This window comes from Elgaria multicarinata, chromosome 6, assembly GCF_023053635.1.
Source record: "Elgaria multicarinata webbii isolate HBS135686 ecotype San Diego chromosome 6, rElgMul1.1.pri, whole genome shotgun sequence".
Classification (NCBI taxonomy): domain Eukaryota; kingdom Metazoa; phylum Chordata; class Lepidosauria; order Squamata; family Anguidae; genus Elgaria; species Elgaria multicarinata.
In genome coordinates this window covers 104,688,351-104,709,754 of record NC_086176.1, presented here as the reverse complement: position 1 = coordinate 104,709,754, position 21,404 = coordinate 104,688,351, and the positions used below count along the sequence as shown (strand labels likewise).

The following is a 21,404-nucleotide window of genomic DNA, read 5'->3' as shown; positions in this document are numbered from 1 at the left end:
ACTTTTGTAAACCGCCCAGAGAGCTTTGGCTATGGGGCGGTATATAAATGTAATAAATCATCCTCATCCTCATCCTTAAACAGCCATTTTGCATTTTTCTGTTGTCTTCAAACAGACCGACTCAAAAGCCAAAGATTTGGGTCTAATAAGGTTGTCTAATATACATTTACTCCATTTAATGGAAAAGGCACATCTATTGCAACTACAATGGTTCTAGGGAAATGACACTAAAAAACAAGGGGTAAGTGGGAGTAGATGGAAAAGGGTAGGAAAAGGTGAGGGACTTCTTAGCAATTGTCGAATTCTATTTTGTTGTTGTAAATGTTTACATTTATAATAGGCCACTCAGAGCATCGGGGACTGAGCAGGATAAAAATTCAAATAAATAAAATAAATATTACAGTGGGGTCAGCTAAAAGACAAATATTTAATTTCATTTAAGACTCCCTGCTGTTATACTACCGAAGGAATAATGTTTTATTCCAGAAAGCCATGCTTTACCACCGACATGTGTGTGTTTATAGCAAAATATGAAAGGAATTAATTTACCTAATTAGACAAGGGAATCATCCATCCAAACTGAAACAGTTCAGAAACAACACTTTCAACATTTTAAACTGAAAGGATTTAAAAGTAAATTATATCCACTCTATGATATGATAAGTCAATCAAGGCCTAACAGGCCTGAACGTTTCTCCTTTTTTAAAAAAACAAGGCCCTGCATGCTACAGTGAAAAGGAACAGCCATCCCCAACCTAGTGCCAAACAGATCTATTGGACTACAATCCCCACAATCCTCATCCAACATGGTCTGTGGCCTAGGCTGGCTGGGGTTTGATAGGAGATGTAGTCTTAGGTGGTATGGCCCAGACAGGATTACCACCTCTGCTAGGCCCAAGATTTTTTTTTACTTTATAGTACAGGTTCTCAACTTGTGCTGCAAGCATCTTCCTTAAATCAGGACATGAAAATCAAAGCCTCCCCAGCATATCTAAGGTGAGATCAAACCAGAGAATTCACCTGGCAAAACACTTCATTCCTGTTGCAGCCCCAGGGACAAGCAGACATGGAACAGTGGGTCTCTCAGCACTGTCGTATCCCAATGATCCTCAGCGCTGATAAAAGGAGGGCACCTACTACCACTTGCACTACACTGACTGGGACGGCTTCGATTTAGCTTGGCATTTAGTAACAACTCACACCTTTTCTGGTGACTGTTCATGCCTTCTTAGGGAACACTCACCCCACATTTTGAGAAGCTGGACTTAAAGTGTTGGTCTTATTGCTATACTCTTACATCTCATTCATTCAGTACTCAAATGAAGACAAACACATTCTTGATATCATATGTGAAAACAAGCCCTTTCAGAGGGGGAAAGGTAAGGAAGGCAAAAGTGGAAAGAGGGGGAAAAGAATAGTAACACTCTTAAACGAGCTGGAAATTTCAAATGCTGCAGGTGTGGCTATGGCCTCATACCTAAAGCAAGAATTGCAAAGGTTGGTGGCTGGTGCAAATCAATTTATATCTATCTAAGGTAAAAGCATCCTAACCCTCTAGAAATTTAGGGGTATTTTTTAAAAATTTCGGGGGGAGAGGACTAATTATCATTATGCTGTCAGATTTTCCTAAATGTTGTGTAAATTGAATCCAATATTCTGAAGCCACTGGTGAAGAAGAATCAAACCCATATCCTCAGAATTCAGGCTGAGCCTGGGGAAGTTTCCTTAAGCATTATTTACGTCCTCCCCAATTCTCCCTGTTAAGGTCATAAGGCCTCTGAACCATCATGGCTGGATTGTTTTAGTGCTCTCTGCTGAACACCTGCAAACATCAAACAAAAACTGCTGGTCCTTTACAGCGTTGACAAAAGCCTTTCATGTGAAAAATGCACCCTGGGAATGTCAGGCCTTTGGCTCAGGTTACATTCCTTTCTCCCTTGCAGCCTCACAATTTCTTGAGACCACATTTGTAAAATTAAAGATTAAAGGAAATACAGGCCCGCTTTGTTTTCATTCACACATTACAAATCACACCAGATCACTGTGTATTAAATGAGCAGATTAAAACAAACACACACACACACATTTTATTTGGGATCTTGTGCTTTATAGCAAAAATGCCAAGCCAATACACAGGACACTAATAACATTTCCATTAAATGAACACCAATTTTAACTGAGTTATGAACAAATACCTAAGCTCTCTAGTCAAACCTATAGTGCATCTGCCCCAGTAGAGAAAGCAAACGACATCCGAATCTCAACTTATTGAACATAAATTATTAGCTAAACCGCACAGCTATCTATAGGCAAAGCAAGCACAATATACCACAGCAATAGTGAGTTTCCTGCAATTACAGATCTGTTTATTGAAATGTTATCTCGCTGCTGTTTACAAGCAGGTTGTAGCACAACCACCTATCTTCATATTTAGGCTCACCATAACAGTGCAACTATAAAGTACAAGAGTGCTCTACACAGCTCAGTGGCCAGACTACACGCTATGAAACAATGATACCAGGAAACAAGCTTTTATAAGTATACCTTCAGGTCACAGATATTTCTTAGGATAGGACCAGTTTTATAATGTATTGGATTCTACAACCTCTCTACCTACTGAATGTTCCACTTTAAAAGTCATTACCTGCTGGCAAAAATGCTGCTACCGGTATCATTAAAAGGGTACTATTTAACCATACAAACCTCTACACCTTCAGCACGTTATTATTTCCATCATATTTTTTATTTAATCAAGTAGGATGGAATACTAGAGTTCCTCCTTATTTGACTTTTATCCAGGGATAGTGAAAGTAACACCTCATTTATTTACACCATTTACTAGGAAATCAATCCACTAATTTCAAGTGAACTTGTGGCCTTAGGATGACTTATAAAAAGAGGCATTGTTTTAAAATCCCCACAGCTTAATTTTACTGCATTGCCTCTGTTTTTTGTAATTTCTTCTTCTTTTTAATTGTTTGCATGTCAGGCTTACATACCAATGCAGGATGTTTGCATTGGCCGTACTATGTCAAAATGTTCTATTTTTTCCTCTAGATTTCTTCATCGCTTTAGAACTGTTGATCAACTGGCCTCATAGGAGACTATTAAACTGGGGGAAATTGCTTAAAAGGAGCATCTTGTTAATACTTCCTAGAACAATAGTTAGCTGCAGTATTGATTGTATATAACTGAAAATGGATTTATCTGGCACAAATACTTTACACTGCTTCTACAATGAAAAAAATACTGAATTCTTAAACTTTCTTTGAAATGAGCTACTGTAAATATGATAAATCCACAGAGGACAAACCTTGGTAGGCTCTAAGTTCCATAGATTTGGATGAGGCTTACAGGCAATAAAATATATTTAAGAATCAAAGTATATGGATGCCCATCAATGAAATCTCACATATCACTACAGTGAAAGCATCACCGTTTATGTCACACCTCTTCATTTTTGAAATTCTGAAAATAATCAGTGAATGTTTAATGATGCATCAAAAGATACAGTCTAACTTCAGTTTAGTTATCACAATGTTATCCTTTGAAAATGCTATATAAAAACATATATTGGGGAGGAAAAAAACCTCTTTTAAGTAATCAAATATGTACTGAAAATTGCAGACATTATTTTATTCCTTATGCACTTTGACTCCAATTCTGCTCCATTAAAACATCTGGGAATTTTGCCATTGACTTTGATAGGAGTAGGATAGCATCCCTGCATAATCATTGGTAACGAATTTATAAAGGCTTGTCAAAAAAAATAGCACCTGGTTCAGAGATGCTGTTCATATAGCACTTTGGACAGAGAGCTGTAATTGCCAAAATGTGAAAACACTGCAGCTGTTTAATTGTAGATATATCTGAGGCATAGCTAAAGAGCTACATACAATATTGCAGGGAACACTATGAAATGAAATTATTGGTGGTGTGTGTGTGTGTGTGTGTGTGTTAAAATGTGCATTTCTCTTCACTAGCCTGACGGAAAATGAATTATTCCCAATATATAAACATCTTCTGTGCTTGACATTCAATTATTATATTCAGAGGTTCCTGCATCAATATCCAGACCCTTTTCTTTGTCACATATATAGAAAACAAAAACATTTGCATCAATGTCAATAGACTCCTTTTCCAAAAGGTGTAACAAGCATTCAGAAAGTCACAGCAGTGGGATTTTTAAAACTTTTTTGGTTCAGAAATATTCCCTAGTAGATCCCTAAACAATACATCAGTAAATACTAATTCCTGAAATAAAATTAGGACTTAAAAATGAGGTTAGGTATGGGTACTGAAACAGAATTTAGAAGTGGGGTTATTCCTCTTTACAAACATAAAAACAAATGCTACCTCAAGTGAGGTGGGTTATCGTCTTTCACACAACAAAAAGGAAAATGTGCTTTAGAATGTTTAAATCTTCTAAATTTGGTTATGATTAAAACTAACTCCTGTAAAAAAAACTATATATGTGAAGTGTTTTTTTCTTCTTACGATAGTATCAAACATATGGCAACATGAACAACAGAAATGTTTCACTCGCTATCTCCAAGATAGATTTATGCTACCAGAACACATACACAGTAGATTTGGAGAAAAAATACCTAAGGACACTTTAACTGCATGCCAAACAGAAACTGTACATACTTGAGCCAGTAAAATGTCCACTTGCCAAGGAAGTTGGTCCATTTTTTCCACTGCTCACGGGAGGTGAAAACATCTAAAAGAAAACAAAGAGGCATTATTGTTGGTAAATAGGTTTTTTTTAATCTACAATCTTGATAGCTGAAATTTCAATCAACTTCATACAAAAGCTACAATAATGGTTTATTTAAATATAAAATATTTCCCATCTCAGCTTGCATAATGGTGCAGCAATTTTTGCAGTCTACATCCCTTTCTTTCTTATGTTAGGTTTTATTTTCTCCCCAAACAATATAAGATTTGTGGTGGGAGGGACCTCACTACCCCAGCCACAATATCAAGCAAGGGAAAAAAAAAACCTTTGGAAACACTTAGATTGACAAAGGTGAGGGGAAATAAACTTTGTGACTGAAACCTTGGTCATAAACGTAGCTATATCCATTTCCATCCCGTTTTAGGATTTGTCTGTCATATGTGAACCCAAATAATATTAATGCAAAGTTCCACCTGCCCTAAATTTTCATCTCGGCTCTTAATGTGAGAGCAATTTGAAGCAAGACTCTCTCTCTCTTTCTCTCTCTCTCTCTCTCTCCCCCCCCACCTCTCCAGCGTTTATTTCAATCCTAATTGGTTTCCATCTTCTTCGACGTGTCTAGTGGATAATACGCACCTTCCCTGAGTCAGAGACTACAAAAAGCAAAGGAACAAATGGAAAAAGCGCAGCTAGGAAAGTAGGGGCTACAGAACTGCCTCAGGCTATAGTTCCTCGCCAAACTTCCCAAAGCCATTTCTTGAAAGGAAAGTCTGAAGGACAACAGCAGACTGAAGTAGCCCCCACTTACAAGGTGGATTTTATATTATTTTTCTCCTCCCAACACTGAAATTATTTAAAGACACAAATGCATCCTACATGAAATTGTCTTGTAGGATGTCCCCCTCCCCACCGTGAATAAATAAAGACTTCTGACATATTGAAAGAAGGGGGTAGTGGGAAAGATTAGGAGGGGGAGAGAAAAGCAGAGATGGCGGGAGGGGGGGCGGGGGGAGAAAGGCAGGGGTAGATGGAGGGGGGGATATAGCACTAGGCAACTACCCAGAACCTGGTTAATGTTTGGACTTAAAAACTAAGGTATTTCTAAAAAGCCTAGATAAAATAATTTTTAATTAAAAAGAAAAATCACACACTCGCACACACTACTAGCCGTCAATGGAAGAAGGAGGGGGGGTTTTACAGGAAAGTTGCAACACATTCATTGATAAACAGAGCAATCTGAGATTTCAGTGAAAACTTGAAACTGAACTAGTTCTGGATTTCCTTTCACTTTCCATGTGCCAAAAAATGAAACAAGGGAAGAACTAAGAGCACACTTTAAGTAACTGATTAGCCATCAGTTAGTTGGTGTGCAAGCCATACTTTCAGAATGCAATGCACAATGTTAAATAACTATTATTCACGGAGAATGATGGCAAATATCCATAATTTTTTTTATAGAGGATGTGTGGGTTTATTTTAGGAGGGGGGAATCAAATGATATGAGCACATCCAAGTAAATTGCAGACAATATTCCATCTCCTTTCAGATAATTTAGCAAGATTCTAATTGATAAGTAATAATAGTAATAAAGCGTGCATATTTACCATAGGTCTAGCTGCTGATTAAAAATTACTTAAATGTATTTAAGCTCACAGTTTTTGCTTTGTTTTGGTTTAGTTTAACAGACTTTTTTTGTTTTTCTTGTGTGTTTTTTTACAGCTGTTGTTAATTTCCACCGTTGTTTCTTACCGCACTGAAATCCAGTAAATCACTGAGTTCTTTGTCCGTCCCTAAGGCAGCCATTCGCTGTTGATGATGCATTTTAGCAAAATCACACAAACCTAGAAACATGGAAATAACCGCAATCAGAATCCCAGTCCCGAGCCTTACAGGAAACAACAATTGGATTTTTTTTAATGAGTAGGGGAGGGGGGTTGAGGAGGGATTGGAGGGGGGGGAGATGGAGGGGCAGCAACAACGAGGAAGAGGACAGTAAAGGCGACACTGTAGTTCCAACGAACCGCTTGAAACTCGGTGATCAGGCACTCTAACCCAAAATCCAGAAGAGAGGAGGGGGAAGAGAGAGGAGAGAGGAGTGAGAGAGGACCCGCACTGTTCAGAGCATCGTTTATGCAACAGGAGGTTCAACCACGAATGAATGAAAAACCCAGAGCAGAAACTACAGCCGTCCGCTCCTAACTTTCTTTTTAATTTATTTCGCTGCTTTCTTCCTCCTTCCGTGCAAAAGTAACATTTTCACGTTATTTTAAAAGCGACAACAAAGTCTTTTAGAGTAGTGCAAAAGACGCTCGGGCGGTGCAAAAGGGGGAGGGGGGGAGAAGATGGATGAGAATCCTGAGGAAGGTGGGGAGGGGGAGAGAGAGAATCAGCCTAGATGCCCTTTCCGATTAAACTGCTTAAAGGCTGGAGGGGAGAAGGGGGGGAGAGAAAGAAAGCGCGTTAACCCGTGACAATTAGGTATCTCATTTATGAAAGGTAACTGTGAGACTGAAAGTAACTCACTGAGGCTAAAGGGCACCTCAGGCCCTATTTGCAACAAAGTCATCCGTTTCTTTAAAGCAAACAATTGAAAGGAGAGGAGGGGGTGGGTAGGAAAGGCGATCGCAGCCCCTTTCCCCGGGTTGCAACCCATGGAGGAGGGGGGGGGCATTCCGCGTGTTTTAAAGCCAGCCGCCGCCAGCTCTTGTCCGGGCTCCTTTCATTTGCACCACACAACTAACTCCAGTCTAAAGAAGAAGAGGAGGAGGAGGAGGAGGAGAGGGGAGGAAGGCAGGGTCACCTCCGGTACCTACCGGCCGACAGAGGAGAGAAGGGACTCCCTTTCCGACCACAGCCCCGAGCTCTGGGTTTCATTGCTCGAAATCACGGCATCCACCAAACGCACATACAACAAGCAGGAAAAGAGCGAGAGGCAGAGAGAGAGAGAGAGAGGGAGAGGGAGAAAGGGGAAAGGGACCCCGCTGGCGCCGCGCGAAAGCTCTCCCCGGACTAGAGCGGAAAAAAGGGGAAGGAAAGAAGGGAGAAGACGCGGCGGCGGAGGAGGGAGGAAGCCCTCATTCCTAAACCAAACTCTTTTTTCCTGCCTTAGGGGAAAGCGAGAGGGAGAGGAGAGGGGGGAGAAAACACACACACACACACACACACCACTACACCCCCCACCAACACACGCACACAAACAGACCCGAATAAGCCGGACTGCAAGTTCAGCAAAGGAGAGGAAGAGGGGGGGGGGGGGAGAGAGAGAGAGCCCAGCAGCGGCGGCACAAGACGCCGCGCTCTCCTGATGTTGTGTCTGCCTTCCCCCAACCCCATACACAATCCCCCACCTAGCCACCCCCACCTCCAAGGAAACAGCTATGTATCAATATAGATGCAATAAAAGCAAGCGGGCACCTCGTTTTCTTCCATGCCCCTGATCATGTCGCTGGAAACCTGCACGTGAGTTGCCTGCGCCTTTTCTCCCTTCCGCCTCCCTCCAGCTCCCTAGTCCCCAAGCACTTTTAAGATTTATTATATAAAATAATCGCGCGCGCGCGCACACACACACACACACGCATAACACACGCGCGCACACACACGTACAGTCACGGGCAAGCAAAGCAACTTTATACTCCGCTGCAAATGCACGTGATACAAAGAGTTTGCCAGGGGAAACAATATTCTGTTTTCCTTTCCACTCCCCCGCGCTATTGTTCAGAACACTTGTAAATATATATATATATATATATATTGTTTGACGCGTCTGGTTTTTTTTTTTAATTTTTAACATCGTTTAAAGCTACGTTATACGATCTGGAATTGCCTACACAGAAAGCATTGCTGCAAACTTTCCCAAAATTGAACGTTCGACTGATGGGTTTGGGTTTTTTGTCTGTGTGTGTGTGTGTGTGTGTGTGTGTGTTTTAATTCAAGCAAGTTTTCTGGAGACACTGCCAGCCTCCTCCCCTCTCCCACCCCTCACCCCTCAATTCCTCGCAAGCATGTCCTGCTTTAATTTCAAAATGCTGTTGATGCTTACAGGCCTCACATTTTCCCCCTTCCAAACCTCTTCCCTCCCGGCAAGAAAACCAGATTGATCTTTATTTTTATAGAAACCAAATTCATTACTTGGTAATGGTACGATATATCTCCCAAGTCCATGCACTTATATTTATCCTATTTATGCGCTGCTTTTTTTTTTTTGCTAAGTGTGTGAATACTATGACATACACAATGCGGTTCAATTCATATTGCCCTAATAGTTTCAAATACACTGGGATCAACATCATCATTATTATTATTATTATTATTATTATTAAAATACACTCCAAGAGGAAATTGTAACTTTACCTTAAATGGCCACAAATATGTTCACAATATTCCAAGGAAAGGTATTTTAGGGGAAGAAAAGAGAGAAATCTTCTCCAAAGGTGCTTTATTATCTCACGTGTGTTTAACTCTCAAAAAGAAAAAAGAAGTACTTTTAACACGTACTCAGCCTTGATCCAGAAAATATTCCACAAATTTTACACCGGATGAGAGTTTTTTGATTATCCACCATAAAAGTCTTCCCACCCAAATAAAGCAAAATTAAAAGCCAGCCAAAAAATAAATAAATTAAAAAATCACAACAAAAATAAAAAAGGAAGATCCAGTAACTTTCCCTCGTGTCTTTCGTTATACACACATGGCTGCTAATAAACTATTTTCAAAAATCTCGGTGGCACTACGATCCTCCCTCCCTTGTCTTTTTTTTTTAAACAACAACAACAACAAAAAGTCTGAAAACTTGTTCCAACTTTACAGATCTCTCTTCCTTCTCATCATCATCACCACCACCATAGACTCCCCCACGGAGAAATTGATAGTAATACGTTTCCCTGAAAGATACATTGTAATCCATTCACATCCGGGCAATGCAGTGGTGCTTATAAAGAGAAAAAAGCTGCTGCTACCGCCACCGCTGCTGCTGCACGTTGCTTACTCCTGCCGCGTCGTCTATTACAGAGAATGACGACAAAAGGAGGGAGGGAGCGCAAGGAACATAGAGAGGTAAACAGCCGGGCTAGAAAGTCCACCAAGATGGAGGGAACAAAACTCTGGGGAGGAGGAGGGAGGAGGAGGAGGAGGAGGAGGGGTGACCAAAAGTCAAGGAGAAATTGAACTTCAGTTCCCCCCACCCCCCACGCACTCTCAAACTGAAACTAGTTAAGAGTTTGCATTGGATACGATGCACGCAAGCAATGATGAATTCAAATAGCTTTCTGCAGTTATCCTTCATCTTTCTGTTACTTTTAGTTGTTATTCTCTGATTAGGACTTGGGCTCCAGGTATTGCTGGCTTTCCAGGGAGGTTTTGCTTGTACCCCCTTCGTTAGTTTAAACTCCAAAAATGTATTGTGGTTACCAGCTAGACAGAATTTTATTGCCTCCATCAGTGTTGTCTCCATCAGTTGCACACTTCACTTGTGTATCGATTGTGCATGCACACGCCAAAACAGTGTCTTTCTTTTACGTGCGACAAAGGAGACATGCCTCTTCTGAGGTGGTACCTAGTGCTCAGGTTCTGAAACTTCATTAACTTTTAAAAAAATGTGTTTTAGACTACCAAAAACATTTTTATTCGATCAACCAAACCAGTTAATGAATGAAACATAGGGCTCATCCACACCAAGTTGGTGTGGATGAGCCCTAGGAATATGCACTATGAAAGTCATATGAAAGCGGTATATAAAAGGCAGGAGCTACACTGCTGGTTTATAGTGGTACTGAAGTGCACTGACAAGTGTTGGGGCTCATGACACATCTACACCAAGCAGTATATAACACTATGAAAGTGGTATAGTATGTGTCAATGGGCCCCAACAGTTGTCAGTGCACTTCAATACCTCCCAGAGAGCTTCGGCTAATTGGCGGTATATTTATTTATTTATTTATTTATTACATTTTTATACCGCCCAATGGCCGAAGCTCTCTGGGTGGTTCACAAAAATTAAAACCATAATAAAACAACCAACATGTTAAAAGCACAATTACAAAATGCAGTATAAAAAGCACAACCAGGATAAGACCACGCAGCAAAATTGATATAAGATTAAAATAAATAAATACTGCTATAAAGCAGTAGTGTGGCTCCTGCCTTTTATATGCCGCTTTCATACCGGAATATCCTGCTTGGTGTAGATGAGCCCATAGACACTGTGATAAAATACAAGGCACATGTGGACAAAACTTCCATTGCATGAAATTTAGGTTCTCTTGTTTGCCAGGATACTGTGTTTTTATGCTTTTTATGTTTTTAAACTTTGTATATTTGTTTTAATGTTTACTGTTTTTAACTTTTGTAAACTGCCCAAAGAGCTTCGGCTATGGGGAGGTATATAAATGCAATAAATAAATAAATAAAATAAAATATTGGTCTCCCCGCCTTGTCAATTTCATCAGGTCATAGAGCTTCCTAACTCCCCTACTCTCACCTCTCACATCTCTTTTCAGCCAACATTCTTAATTACAAAGCGGTTTACAAAGATATAGAATCATAGAATATTAGAGTTGGAAGGGGCCTACAAGGCCATCAAGTCTAACCCCCTGCTCAATGCAGGAATCCACCCTAAAGCATCCCTGACAGATGGTTGTCCAGCTGCCTCTTGAAGGCCTCTTGAGGCCCACAACCTCCCTAGGTCACTGGTTCCTTTTTTTTTTTAATTTTTATTTTATTATTATTATTATTATTATTATTATTATTATTATTATTATTATTATTAGTTACATTACATTAAATAAAACAACAGTTCTACCATCAACAGGACCAACTACGCCTTCATCCCTTTTCCCAGAATTGTAATATTTCTTGTACAGGTGTACATCCTTTCCCTCTTAACAAAACAAATTCAAAAAATGGTTTCCATATGATCTCAAATTCATTATAATTACATCTTCCTTTTTCTATTTTAATATTACATGTTAATTTATCATTGATGGCTATGTCCCATAGTTCTTTATACCATTCCTCAATCTGATACTCACTTTGTATCTTCCATTTCCTAGCTATTATTAATCTTGCTGCTGTTAATAAGTTCGTAATCAAATCCTTAATAGGTTGTATGCAGTTCACCCCATCATATATTGACAACAGTGCTACGCTTGGGGATAACTCTAAACTTATTCCAGTTATCTCTTTTATCTCTTTATACACTGATTTCCAGATTTTTTGCACACATTTACATGCCCACCACATATGAACATAAGTGCCCACCTCCTGGCATCCTCTCCAACATAATACTGAATATTTCTTCTCGATTTGATTTAGTTTAACTGGTGTTAGGTACCACCGCCATACCAATTTATAAAAATTTTCTTTTATCCTTACTGATAAGGTTTTCAAATTCCGTGTTTCCCATATCTTATCCCATCTCTGGTTACTCATTTGAAATTTAATATCATTTTCCCATACCAATTTATAACCATTTCCTGCTCCTCTCTTGCCATCAATATTCTATATATTTCACTTGTTATTCCCTTTGTGATCAAATTCCCTTCTTTCTCTTGTCTTTGTACTATCATTTTTTCAAAAATCGTATACCCTCTAAGTTGTTTATTTTCTTTTATCCATTTCTTTACCCATTGTTCTAACTGCATATAGTTAAACCATGACAACTTTCCCCCCATCAAGATTTCTTTAATTTGATCTAACTCTTCTATTTTAACCACCCTTTCCAACCTATTTATATTCCGTTCCTTTAATACCTTCCCTACCACATTTTTTAAATTTACTGGAAAATCCTCCATCATTACCACTGGAGTTAATGGGGAAATGGCAGGTATTAATTTTATTCTATTTTTAGCCCAAATTTCCATAATATTCTTTAATAAAGGATTCCCTATTCTTTGTAGAAATTCCTTGGTAATCTTATTAAAACAAATATTTTCTAATTCCATTTCTAATTCTTGTGTTTCAGTTTCCAACCAAGTCCTTTCACCTACTCCCAGAATACCCTCTACCACATATCTTATTTGATTAGCTATATAATATCCTTTTAGATTTGGGAGACCTAGTCCTCCTGTCTTTTGTTGTTTATACCAAACTCTCTTGTTTACCCTAGCCTTTTTATCTCCATTGCAGAAATTATTCAACATTATTTGCCACTTCTTTAACTCTGTATCCGATATTCTAATTGGCAACATTCTAAATAAAAAATTAATTTTAGGTAATATCTTCATTTTAATTAATGCTATCCTACAAAACCATGACAGTCTTATTTTCCGATACTCCTCTAATTTTATTTTAATATCCTGCCTTAATCTATTATAATTTTCTTCTTCTAACTTTCCTGCATCCCCTGTTATATATATCCCTAGGTATTTTATTTTATTTTTAACTTTCATATTCCATTTCTTCTTAACTAATTCCTGTTCTCCCTCCTCTTTATAATTAAACAACATCAGCTCTGATTTGGACCAATTTATTTGTAACCCTGTCAGTTCCCCAAACTCCTTCAAATGCTTTTGTACTTTCTCCATTTTCTCCAGCGGCTTTTGAATCGTTAATAAGGTATCGTCTGCAAACAAACTGATCTTAATTTCTTCTCTTGTCCCTATGCCTTTTATACTTTCATCCTCTCTTATTACATTTGCTAGTACTTCTATAACTATTGCGAATAATATTGGGGAAAGGGGACACCCCTGTCGAGTGCCTCGGGCTAAGGAAATTTGTTCTGTAATACCATCATTCACTATTACTTCTGCTATATTTTGTGAATATAACTGAAATTTCTCTCCAAATCCTATAGTATCTATTAACATTTTTAGTGCTGGCCACTCCACGCAATCAAAGGCCTTAAAAATATCCAAGGCTATTATACCTGCCTGCAAATTATTTTTCTTTATGTTATTTATTGTATTCAATACTCTACCACTTAAATCTGTCTTCCTGATACAAATCCACATTGATCCTTTTTAATATATTCAATGAACAAAAAACCTACGGTTTATAAAACAACGTTAAGGCCGTACACTTTTCCACCAAGCACCAAAAAGCAGGGAAATTGGAAGTTAAGGCTCGCCAGCCTTAACGCCACATCCTCCCTAAGGAGGCAGAAAGTACCAGTGAAATTCTCATTCTGCCAAAGCAGATAAACCATGAGGACAGGATGGAGAATAGGATATGCAGAGGTGACTGTGGGGTTGTGGAAAACTGATGACGAACAACTTAGAGCCACCTACTTCTTTTTTTGTTTAGAGCAGCCCTTCCCCAACCTGGTGCCCTCCAAAGGTGTTGGACTGCGACGATCTATCATTGCAAGTCAGTATGTCCCATGGTCAGGAATGCTGGGACAGCAGGATGGGGAATGTAGGGTGGCGGCTCCAGGCAAGCCCCCACCCTACCCCACCCCACTTACCTGCTCTGTCGTCGCTGGGACCGGGCTTGAACTGAGCGCCCTGCAGCCTTGTTTCTGGGTGGACCCAGGGGCTCTATTCAAGCCTGGGCCAGGCGACGACAGAGCAGGTAAGAACCCCCTTTTCCCCCGCCTGGCCCCTTACCTGGACCTGCTGCCACCGCTGCACAAAGTGCGGCAGCTCCAGCCAACCCCCCTCCTGCCTGGCCCCTTACCTGGAGCCGCCACTGCACAAACTGTTGCGGTGGCAGCTCCAGGCAAGCCCCCCCCACCCCACCACTTACCTTCTCCGTCATGGCCTGACCCGTGCTTGAATTGAGCCCCTGAGTCCACCCAGAAGCAAGGCTGCAGGTGCGGTCTTGCTTCCGGGTGGACCAGGGCACTCGATTCAAGCTGGGGCCCAGCGACAACGGAGCAGGTATGTGGGGTGGGCTGAGGTGGGGGCGCGCCTGGAGCCGGTGCTGCAGTTTGCACAGCAGCGGCAGCGGGTCCAGGTAAGGGCCCAGGCAGGAGGGGGGTGCTTACCTGCTCCGTTGTCCCCGGGCCCAGGCTTGAATTGAGCTTCCAGATGGACCAGGGTGCTCAGTTCAAGCCCGGGCCCAGTGACGATGGAACACGTAAGTGGGTTGGGGCTTACCTGGCAGCAGGGTCAGGCAGGAGGGGGTGGGGTTTCTTACCTGCTCCGTCGTCGCAGTTCAACACCTTTGGAGGGCACCAGGTTGGGGAAGGGCTGCTCTAAACAAAAAAAGAAGTAGGTGGCTCTAAATTGTTCGTCATCAGTTTTCCACAACCCCACAGTCACCTCTGCATATCCTATTCTCCATCCTGTCCTCATGGTTTATCTGCTTTGGCAGAATGAGAATTTCACTGGTACTTTCTGCCTCCTTAGGGAGGATGTGGCGTTAAGGCTGGCGAGCCTTAACTTCCAATTTCCCCGCTTTTTGGTGCTTGGTGGAAAAGTGTACGGCCTTAACGTTGTTTTATAAACCGTAGGTTTTTTGTTCATTGAATTTCATGGCTTTTTGTAAAGGATAACGAGAGCCCTGCCCTCTTTTAAATGCAGTTACTGTAGTATAGCTCCTGCAGCTTTAACTGTTGTGATGAAGAGGGAACTTCACCAGGTTCTCCATATATGCAAATGACACCTGCTGCAATTCCCTTTTCTATGCAACTGTTAAAAATACAGGAGCCCTGTCCTCCTTTTCATATGGTCACTCTACAGGAGCGAGACATGCTAAATCCTGCAACGGCTTGTGACTCCAAAGTCAGTGGGGTAGTGAATCCGGTCTGGGTTTCAGCCAGAACTCTAAAGGAGCTTTTCAAAGTGCTGCACCTATTTTGAGAATGGGATTCCACGCCTTGGAGAGCTCTTTTAGATTTCTGGTTGGTTATAACTGAAACTTGACACGGATTCATAGCCCCACTGACATTGGAGTCACCAGCCCCCTGCCCCCGTGACCATATGCAAAGGAGGACAGGGCTCCTGTATCTTTAATAGTTGTATAGAAAAGGGAATTTCAGCAGGTGTCATTTGTATATATGGACAACTTGCTGAAATTCCCTCTTCATCACAACAGTTAAAGCTGCAGGAGCTATACTAGAGTGACCAGATTTAAAAGAGGGCCGGGCACTACACGAACATTAACTACACTAACTAATACATTAGTATTCTATCTAACTTACCACTATTACACTCATGAATCTATCACTAAAATTTATATTTTTTACTTAATGAACATTAAAGAATGCACCTCCTGGCATTTTAAGAAGAGTTTTAATGTTTTCAGTACTTTATTCTGTTTTGATTTGGTTTTATGTTCTGGAATGGGTTTACCCTTTGCTGCTGTTTTATCTTGATTTTGTTCTTTTATTTTACATTTTAATGTCTGTATTATATTTTAATGTTTGGACCCAGAGATCTTCAATTATTGGGTGTTTTAAAAGTACAATAAATAATGAAATAAATAGATAAATAAATGGTTCCATGCCCATTTTATTTTCACAACAACCCTGTGAGGTAGCCTTGGCTGAGTTATTGAGTAGCTCAATCACCCAATGAGCTTCATGGGGATTTGAACCTGGGTCTCCACAAGTCCTAGACTGACATACTAACCACTGAACCAAACTGGCTTCCTGTTAGATGTTGCCCTCAAGCCATTTCTTAAGCCATTTCTTTCATCTACAGCCCTTCAGACTCTTGCCACATGACTAAGCCCTTCCATCTCACAGAGATACACAAACGTTTCAGGCCTGGTTTACATAAGCAGCAGAACGATTGAGGAGATTTCTGAGGTGACACTGACTGTACCATTTTAATGTATGGGCTGTGTTGAAGAAATTTTTGAATAATTACTCCACATTAAAAAACATTTAAAAAATAACTATATGCAACTAACAAACTAGCATATCAAGGGGAGATATTCTTCTGTTAGTTCTGTATTTGCAGCCAGGTCTGTTTGTTTACATCAAGGAAATACTTATAACTGTGGTACCACCTGGAACAGAATTTTATCAAAGCTTTTGAGGAGTAAGTTTTCCTAAAAGCTGCACATAGTTTTAATTGCTTTTATTGCTTTTAAATTTTCTACTGGTCTTAGCTTGTTAATAGTTCAACAAGTTTTTAGTTGTGTACATTATTTATTGTTTTATATTGTTTGAATTGATTTTATCTGTATGCTGCCCTGAGATCCCAATGATATAAAGTGGGATACAACTATTTTAATAACTAAATAAGGAAATTTATACCACTCCATTTGCACCCAGAAGTCGCCAGGAACCAGTCAACACCAACTGTACAGGCCTGTACAGAAATTTATCCTGCTAGCCAGCTTCCACTAAAGGGAAATGTAAAGCCATGCAAAACCGCGAATTTAAAAGAATTTGATTGTTACATATCTCTACAGTGATGGAATTGCATGGGCAAATTTTCAGGACTTAGATTATTATTTACGTACTTTATTTAAAAGCCAGTTTGAATGTTACAGAATGGAATAAATAGAAATTAATAATTGGGTAGTAGTGATAGTGATTAGGCAATAAAATAGGGAGGGCAACTAGATTTAGGTGGGGTGTGGAATTGCCCCCCACCAGGCCTTCCATAGGTTGGATGATTTATTTATTTATTTATTTATTTATTAAATTTCTATACTCTGGGTGGTTTACAAAAGTTAAAAACAGTGAACATTAAAAAGTATACAAAATTTAAAACCATCAAAATATAAAAACAACAGTATACAACAACAGTATCCGTGTAAACAACAACAGTTCTGGGGTCCATTAAAAAACAAACTTAGTGTTGTTAAATGCTGTTAAATGCCTGGGAGAAGAGAAAAGTCTTGACCTGGCGCCTGAAATATAACAGTGTTGGCGCCAGGCGAGCCTCATCAGGGAGATCATTCCACAGTCGGGGGGCCACCACTGAGAAGGCCCTCTCCCTTGTTGCCATCCTCCGAGCTTCCCTCGGAGTAGGCACTCGGAGGAGGACCTTAGATGTTGAGCGCAGCGTACGGGTAGGTTCATGTCGGGAGAGGCGTTCCATCAGGTATTGTGGTCCCAAGCCGTGTAAGGCTTTATAGGTTAAGACCAGCACCTTGAATTGGGCTCAGAAACGTATAGGCAGCCAATGCAAGCGGGCCAGAATTGGTGTTATATATGTTCGAACCTTCTGGTTCCAGGAAGCATGGCCACGGACCCTGGCATTATCACCTTGCCCATTTTGCTTCTCTCTGTGTTGAGATAGACATGGGGCTGTTCACACAGTACTAACCCACACTCCATGGAGCCTCGTACAGGTGTGATGTCCATCAAGAACGACACTGTTCAAACCTTGATTTCTCAGGTGCTACGCTATAGTTTGCACAAGCCAACATTTGAAAAGCCACATTCTGAGATTATGCAACACAGCAGAACTATCACAGGTTCTACTTATAATCTTGTTTTAGAATATCCATTACTTTATCTTTAAATAATAACACATGAGTTATAAATTTAAAAAGGTATCCAGCTGACCTCTTACACTTCACAGCTTTATTTTATTATTATTTATATAGTGCTTACAGTGTTTACAGTACTTAAAGTGCTAATAGTTTCCAAGTAAAGCTATGTTCTACTGATTTTTACCTAGCACAAATGACATCAAAATGGAAATTGAAAAAGAAACATACTTTAAAGCTAACTGAAGGAAGTTCATTTTGTCCATTTCTTTGCAGGCAATATGTTTTGTCTGCTGTACATGAACTAGGGATGTCAAAAAAATCCGCAATGAGTTCAGAGCTTCATCCCACGTACCTGTTTCCCTCGAATTATCCCCTACAGCACTAAGCTGTCAGCATTGTTGTTGTTGCTACTGGGCGGCAAGATCCTTTGCATACCAGGAAATGGGTTTAAGAGGGGAATGTAAAAAAAAATAAAAAATCAACGGATGACCCAATCCAATTCAAATTTGGTATGCTTAAAGCTCTCCTTAATATCTATAACTGTGCCAGTTTTGATGTCTTTATCTTTAAAGCTTATGCAGATGTAAGCATTTGTTTAATTTTTCTTCAAATCCTGCTCCTGCGCCCCAGTGGATGCTCAGATGATATGCTCAAAAACTAGTATCAAAATACGGTGAGTCTTTTGCCTTTATAGCAGCAGTCCCCAACAATTTTGGCACCAGGGACCGGTTTCGTGGAAGACAATTTTTCCATGGTTTTGGGAAGCACCCCCCCCCCCACTCAAGCGTCCTGGCTTCGCTTTGGCTGGGTGGGCCCAGCGGAAGCAAAGCCAGGATGCTGGGGCGGGCGTGGCGGCTTCAGAACGGCGCACCTGGAAGTCGCTCTCCCAGAGTGGCTTCCAGCTGGGCGTGCCATTCCAAAGCCGCCCCACCCCACCCCAGCGTCCTGGCTTCACTTCAGCTGGGTAGGCGAGATGGCTCCCCGTGCCCAGGTATGCTGGGGTGGGGTGGGGGAGGTGAAAGCAGCTCACCCACACGGCTCGGTTCCTTACAGGCCACGGACCGGTACTGGTCCATGGCCCAGGGGTTGGGGACCCCTGCATTATAGCACAATTAAAGCAGGATGCATGGGAGTACTTCACAATAAAAGCAGATTATAAACTGGAAAACTTCGTAGTTCTTTGCACGCAATTCACAGTGATTGCACAGTATAACGCTGGTGTGATAAAGCTCTCAGATGAGTTGGGATTTCTATAAATCCTACCTGTGGATTTTGCAGGAGGTTTGCTTTTCCCGAGTTGCACAGATTCCGTGGACTTGCGGACTAGGATTCCCCACCCCCCACTTTCCAGAATTGTACACAAATTTAGTCATACCAAAATATGGGAAAGAAAAACACGAACCCATAGGCTAAAGGATGAAAATGCACATTTTGGAAGGATTTGTGCATTTATGGGAGGATTTGCACATGTTCAGAAGTGTACATTTGTGCAAGTGCAGACTTTCCAGCAAATGCAAGTTTAGGAAATTTAGAAAAATCTGATCCTACCAATGAATGAATAATGGAATGAAAGACTCCTGATAACCCACGAAACAAAGATGAAACAGATTTAAGAAAATCTGTTCATCCCTAACATTAACTCATACCTCCTTTTCTATTCTATTCCCTCTTGGGTTGCAAGCCTATTTAAAGAAGCTTGCCTCCTTTTTTAATACTGTGTAAAATGCTTAGTTTATTTTAAGCCATAGAAACATAGAATAGTAGAGTTGGAAGGGTCCTATTAGGCCATTGCGTCCAACCGCCTGATCAATGCAGGAATCCACCTTAAAGCATCCCTGACAGATGGTTGTCCAGCTGCCTCTTGAATGCCTTTAGGTTGGGAGAGCCCATGACCTCTCTAGGTAATTGGTTCCATTGTTGTACTGCTCTAACAGTCAGAAAGTTTTTCCTGATGTCCAGCCAGAAAAGCCCGCTATTCCATGTCCAGCACTCTGGGATGATCGTGAAGAGATCCTGGCCCTCCTCTGTGTGACAACCTTTTAAGTATTTGAAGAGTGCTATCATGTCTCCCCACAATCTTCTCTTCTCACGGCTAAACACGCCCAGTTCTTTCAGACTCTCCTCATAGGGCTTTGTTTCCAGCCCCCTGATCATCCTTGTTGCCCTCCTCTGAACATGCTCCAGCTTGTCTGCATCTTTCTTGATGTGTGGTGCCCAGAACTGGATGCAATACTCAAGATGAGGCCAGTGCTGAATAGAGGGGATCCAGTACATCAGGTGATTTGGAAGCTATTTACATCCCAAAATAGCATATATATTGCAGACACGTCTCACAGTTGGTTCACTTCTGTCTTCGAGGGTATTAGCTATCCCACCCAATTTTGTGTCATTTTGTGTAGTAGTAGTAGTAGTAGTAGTAGTAGTAGTATAAACAGAGTGGAAGACCAAAAGACGTCACAAACATTATTATTGTGCCAGGGACAAGTAGAGGGACTGGTGTGTGAATGCATGTTTTTATATAATTGGTTGCATACAATGTCCTACTTAGAGTAGATCCATTAAAATAAAAGGGACTTAAGTTATACTAACGTTGGATACAATCCAATATTTTAAAGTTGTGAAGTTCTAGTAACTTTAACATACTTGTGTGGTATTCCCAGTGGTACCCATGGAGGACTGAGGCTGAGAGTAGGTAAAGTTAGTTTAGTTATGTGCTTCAAGTCGATTTCAGCTCATGGCAACCCTATGAATCAGCAAACTCCAGTCGCATCTGTTATAAACCACCCTATTCAGATCTTGTAACTTCATATCTGTATCTTCCTTTATGGAGTCAATCCATCTCTTATTTGGGCTCCCTCTTTTCCTTCTACCCTCTGTTTTTCCTAACATTAAGTAGCTACATAGAAATTCTATAACAGAGACAGCACTTGAATCCATGATTCTAAGGGTTCATCTACACCAAGCAGGATGTTCCACTATGAAAGCAGTATATAAAAGGCAGGAGCCACACTACTGCTTTATAGCGGTATTGTGCATTGCAGGATCTACACTACTGCTTTATAGTGGTACTGAAGTGCACTGACAACTGTTGGGGCCCATAACACATCTACACCAAGCAAGGTATAACACTATGAAAGTGGACTGAAAGCGGTATATGGCATGTGTCAATGGGCCCCAATACTTGTCAGTGCACTTCAATACCGCTATAAAGCAGTAGTGTGGCTCCTGCCTTTTATATACCACTTTCATAGTGGAATATCCTGCCTGGTGTAGATGAGCCCATTTATTATTGCGTTTATATTGTGCCTTTTTTCCTCCAAGGAACCCAAGGCAACATACATAATCCTCCTCCTCTCCATTTTATCTTAACAACAACCCTGTGAGGTAGGTTGGG

At 40.7% G+C, this 21,404-nt stretch overlaps 1 protein-coding gene across 19 annotated transcripts in view; it reads right to left on the bottom strand.

Moving 5' to 3' along the window:
- Window positions 1-9,648, bottom strand: part of TCF4 (transcription factor 4) — a 410,485-nt gene extending 400,837 nt beyond the window's left edge. For 4 of the 19 annotated variants that reach the window (XR_010025561.1, XM_063128221.1, XM_063128235.1 and 1 more), the window contains exons 1-3: window positions 7,495-7,605; window positions 6,431-6,522; window positions 4,651-4,723 (exon numbers count right to left, since the gene is read on the bottom strand). Coding sequence is in view for 18 of the 19 variants with exons in the window: in XM_063128221.1 (XP_062984291.1) it covers window positions 4,651-4,723; window positions 6,431-6,522; window positions 7,495-7,555 (226 nt within the window). In the remaining variant the exon portion in view is untranslated. Of the gene's footprint in view, window positions 1-4,650; window positions 4,724-5,062; window positions 5,199-5,317; window positions 5,448-6,430; window positions 6,549-6,702; window positions 6,755-7,494; window positions 7,606-8,095; window positions 8,169-8,508; window positions 8,543-9,031 lie in introns of those variants that run through there. The other 15 variants (XM_063128223.1, XM_063128236.1, XM_063128237.1 and 12 more) reach the window with 12 other exon arrangements.
- Window positions 9,649-21,404: the final 11,756 nt, after the last annotated feature.